Genomic DNA, 5,182 nt, shown 5'->3' with positions numbered 1-5,182 from the left:
ACCAGGATGGTCTCGATCTCTTGACCTCGTGATCCACCCGCCTCGGCCTCCCAAAGTGCTGGGATTACAGGCTTGAGCCACCGCGCCCGGCCTGCCAACCTCAATTCTTAAAGTAATACTTGGTTTATGGTAGACATGGAGCCGGATGTGGTGGTTCACATCTGTAATCCTAGCACTTTGGGAGGCCAAGACAGGAGGATGGCTTGAGCCCAGAAGTTCGAGACTAGCCTGGGCAACATAGAGAGGCCTTGTCTCTACAAAAAAGTTAAAAAAATTGGACAGATGTGGTGGCATATGCCTGTGGTCCCAGCTAATTAGGAGGCTGAGGTGGGAGGATCGCTTGAGCCTGGGAGGTCAAGGCTGTAGTGAGTCATGATCATGCCACATATTCCTGCCTGGGTGACAGAGCAAGACCCTGTCTCAAGAAAAAAAAAAATCTTGTGGCCAAGTAAAATAATAGATTTAATTCAATCTAACATATCACAGTCCCACACTCCAAATGTTTACAATAGGGCTCTGGCAATGTACATCTGTGAGGTGCTGAGGAAGACAGTGGGGCCCTAACCTAGGGAAGACATTGATATTTTTCACTGAATGGGATGATAGAACATCATCATACTATATTTCACATTTCTTTTTGAGATAAAATTTATATATAATAAAATGCATAAATCTTCAATGAATTTTGTGAAGTACACATACCTGTGTGGTCTAAACCTCTCTCAAGATCGAGAACGTGGCCGGGCGCAGTGACTCATGCCTGTAATCCCAGCACTTGGGGAGGCCGAGGCAGGCGGATCACAAGGTCAAGAGATCAAGACCATCCTGGCCAACATGGTGAAACCCTGTCTCTACTAAAAGGGAGTGGTGCTGCGCACCTGTAGTCTCAGCTACTCGGGAGGCTGAGGCAGGAGAATTACTTGAACCCAGGAGGCAGAGATTGCAGTGAGCCGAGATTGTGCCACTGCACTCCAGCCTGATGCGTGGCGACAGAACAAGACTCTGTCTCAAAAAAGAAAGAAAAAAAAGATCTAGAACATGACAACCAACCGGAAAATATCCTCCTGCTTCTCCCAGTCAGGCCCCATTCTCACTCCCTTCCAGATGGAAGCACTTCTGATTTTTTTCATCATTTAATATTGTCCATTCTAGAACTTCATGTAATTGGAATCATGCAGTATGTAGCCTTTGGAATGCTCCACTCACTCAGCAAAATGTTTTTAGTAGATTCACTGTGTTGCATGTATCTGTTTTGTTTCATGGCTGAGTAGCATTCCATTGAATAGACTCTATCACAGCTTGGTTATTCATTTTCCTATCGATAGACTTCTGGGCTGCTTCCAGTTTTTGGCTATTGTGAATAAAGCTGCAATTAACATTCTTAAACAAGTCCTTTTATGAACATGTGTTTTCATTTATCTTGGGTAAATGCATAGGAATGAGATTGCTGAATCAAATGGTATGCTTCATTTTATAAGGAACTACCAGAACTTTTCCCAAAGTGGTGGTACTATTTTGCATTCCTGCCAATGATGTATGAGGATTCCAATTGCTCCACATCCTCACCAGCATTTTGTGATGTTTTTGTTTGTTGGTTGGTTAGATTTTTACAATTTTAGCCATTCTGGTGGATGCGTGATGGTGCCATTTCATTACAGATTTTTTTTTTTTTTTTAGACGGAGCCTCAATTTGTTGCCCAGGCTGGAGTGCAGTGGCATGATCTTGACTTACTGCAACCTCTGCCTCCTGTGTTCAAGTGATTCTCCTGCCTCAGCCTCCTGAGTAGCTGGGATTACAGGTGCATGCCACCATGCCCAGCTAATTTTTGTATTTTTAGTAGACACAGGGTTTCACCATGTTGGCCAGGATGTTCTCGAACTCCTGACCTCAAGCGATCCACTCGCCATGGCCTCCCAAGTGCTAAGATTACAGGCGTGAGCCACCGTGTTCAGCCTCATTACAGTTTTAAGTGGGAATTTGTTGATATTGAATCACGTTGAAACATTTTTCTTGTGATTTTTGGCACACTTGTTTTTCTTCCTAGGTGAATTCTCTCTATATTCTGAATACAAGTATTTTGTCAGATATATGTTTTGTGAATATTTTGTCTTCATACAACAGCTTAAGGAGACTGCTGTTGTATTTTGTACTTTTCCTTTTTTTTTCTCCCCCCTACAGTTTTTGCTACTTGTCTGGGTCTGGGGTACATATATAGCCGTCACTTATACTTCTGGGGATATTCAGAAGCTGCTAAAAAAAGGTAAGGAGAACCCCATAATTGTGTATTTTTGCAAAAAGTAGCAGGATAGGGTCTGGGTCAGTTTTTTCTCCTGAGATATATTAACAGCACTGAGAGTTGTGGTGGCAAAAGTAACCCATGCTGCCTGAGGCCAAGTCTTGCCAAGCCATGCACATTTAGGCATAAGATGGGAAAATGCAAGTATAAAACTGGGCAATGAATGTGCACTCTAGATCCTTGCAAAAATTTTGCATAATATCCAGAAAGTTACCGAGGAAGTCATCCTGCCTGGCCATGATGATGCTTTGAATGTTCAAAGAAACCAAGTGATCCCCATGGCTAGACATTCTCTTTAATTTATGTGATGAGCCAGAATTTTCAAATTGCAAAAATATAGAAGTTCTGGGCAGAGTCAACGATAGGGCAGCCTATTTCAGGGCTCTCAGCTTCCTCATTACAGCCCAGTTTGTCACTTTTCTCCCTTATGTCCATCCTGCAGGATCACTGGTTTCCGATCGAGTTTGGGGATTTTGGCCTTGTTGACCTTCCTAGGTGCCCTGGGAATTGCAAACAGCTTTCTAGATGAATATCTGGACCTCAATATTGCCAAGAAACTGAGGCGGCACTTCTAACTTTTTCTCTTCCCTTTAATGCTTGCAGAAGCTGTTCCCACCCTGAAGGTAATGTGGTGTCATTTGTTAAATACAAATAAATAAAGCCTTTATTCTATTTTTCTTGAAATGGCTTTGTAGAAACACACCCTTTAGATAATACGTCTCCGGTTTGTTTATGAATTGAAATTTGCTTGGGGTAGGTATATCCATATAATCAGTGGAAGTGTGTTGTGCGCTAGTTTTAGAAATGCAGCTGAAGTCGTGATCTGTTGTGTGGGAACAGAGCAGCCTGGCCCGTGTGCTGTCCTTTCTGAGGACTGCTGACATAGCCTGCCACTCTGACTGCTTCTCTCCTCTCTCTCTCCCTTTTTTATTTGAGACGGAGTTTTGCTTCTGTTGCCCAGGTTGGAGTGCAGTGGTGCGATCTTAGCTCACTGCAACCTCAGCCTCCTGGATTCAAGCGATTCTCCTGCCTCAGCCTCCTAAGTAGCTGGGATTACAGGTATGCGCCACCACGCCCAGCTAATTTTGGATTTTTAGGAGAGATGAGGTTTCTCCATGTTGGTCAGGCTTGTCTTGAACTCCCGACCTCAAGTGATCCACTTGCCTCAGCCTCCCAAAGTGCTGGGATTACAGGTATGAGCCACTACACCCAGCCTATGACTGCTTCTCTCTTAATGGAAAGTTTCAGACAGACACAGATGAGGCAGCTGAGCCCCTTTGTTGGTTATAGGAAAGCAACAGATAGGAAGGCACGTGGGGGAAGTCAGGCAAACACATAGAGTAGCCAGAGAAGGGAGTTATCAACTGATAGCACAAATCAAAACAGATTATAAAAATGTACTTTATAAAGAAAAAAGTGTTTCCAAGCCAAAGAGCTTGCTGTCTGATGCGTATACTGTAACACCAGGTTTTTGAGAAAAGAAAAGCTTTATTTTTAAAAAAGAGACGGTCTAGCTCTGGTCTTGTTTCATCCAGGCTGGAACCTCCAACACATGGCTCAAGTGAGCCTCTTCCTTCAGTCTCCCAAAGTGCTGGGATTCAGGTGTGAGCCTCTCTGCCTGGCCAAGAAAAGCTTTATATTGCAAGTCAGCTCACAAGGAGTTAGGAGTCAAGCTCAAATCTGTCTCCCTCTGTTGGCTTCCAAGCAGTATTTTTATTAGAAAATGTCAGGGGTAAATTCTGAGATTAGTAGGTAATCGGTGGAAAGAAAGGGGGGGAGATCTGGAAAGTCCTTGGGCATGTACAGTTATCTCTTTATGCTGCGTCAGGGGTAGCATGTGCAAATTCCAGGGGAGCTGGTATGAAATGTGGTAGAAATTCAGGCTATGACATCAGCAAGCTTGTTCTGTGCAGACTCCAGTCAGCCATCTTGGTTCCAACATATTTCAGCCAGTTTTTTTTTACTCTCATAAGCAGAGAGAGTTTCAGTGTTTCAGCAAGTTATTTCTTTTCTTATCTGCCATCCTCCAAACTCAAGAATTTCCTTTAGTTATTTGTCTCTTTAACTTGTTGGGGTACAATTTCAAGAGGAAAAAGAAAAAAAGTATATCATTTCAAGGAATTGCCCAGGGACCAGTGTGAAGGGAATATTCCTTCTCTTGGTTGAGGAAGGTGGATCATGCTCACAGCTGTAGAACCTGGGTTGGGTTCTGCTACACACCTGTGTCGTGTGGGGTTTGGAGGGTGATATGAGAAGTACAGTGGAACCCCCAAAATTATTCTGACCCTGATGTGCAGTCATTGTCTGACACAATGCAGATGACTTTACTTTATTTTCTTTGTTGTAAAATGAGAATGATTCTATCTCACAGCTTTCTAGGGAAAGGTAAAATGAAGTATGAGCATACATAACAAATTTTGACATCAGGAGAAGGGCCCTCTGTCAATTTTTCCCCAAAAAATTAAACAGCCTTGGGAGTCTGGTGTGGGCATCTTCAAAAGTTGTTTATTAGTACTTTTCTTTTTTTGTGGGTACAATAGAAGTTGCAAAGGCCAGGAATAATATTAATAGAAGAAATAAAGACATTTAAATACTAGTGTTTCCATAATATATAACCTCCTGCATTCCAAATAGCAGTGCAGTATTAAATAGCCGAAAGCACACTGAGAATATACTAGCCTGGGAGTGGGCACATTTGCATACTAGTTCAGGTTGCCCCAGTAATTGGCCATTTAAATTTGGACAAGGCACTCCATCAGTAGGAGGTCATGAAGCAAAGAAGTAAAGATTCCAGAATCAGACTCGCCTGTCCTATCCTATCCTATCCTATCCTATCCTATCCTATGCTATCCTATCCTATCCTATGATATCCTATCCTATCCTAT

General features: G+C 42.9%; 1 protein-coding gene across 3 annotated transcripts in view; it reads left to right on the top strand.

Moving 5' to 3' along the window:
* Positions 1–5,182, top strand: part of MGST2 (microsomal glutathione S-transferase 2) — a 65,871-nt gene that overhangs the window by 35,589 nt on the left and 25,100 nt on the right. For 2 of the 3 annotated variants that reach the window (XM_017502861.2, XM_037729379.1), the window contains exons 4-5: positions 2,180–2,261; positions 2,901–2,920. In XM_017502861.2, coding sequence (XP_017358350.2) covers positions 2,180–2,261; positions 2,901–2,920 — 102 coding nt within the window. Of the gene's footprint in view, positions 1–2,179; positions 2,262–2,739; positions 2,921–5,182 lie in introns of all 3 variants that reach the window. The other variant, XM_017502859.2, reaches the window with a different exon arrangement.

The sequence above is a fragment of the Cebus imitator genome, unplaced genomic scaffold (genome assembly GCF_001604975.1).
Source record: "Cebus imitator isolate Cc_AM_T3 unplaced genomic scaffold, Cebus_imitator-1.0 Scaffold303, whole genome shotgun sequence".
Taxonomy (NCBI): Eukaryota; Metazoa; Chordata; class Mammalia; order Primates; family Cebidae; genus Cebus; species Cebus imitator.
Note: the sequence above shows the minus strand (reverse complement) of the source record. Positions and strands in the feature narration are given on the sequence as shown.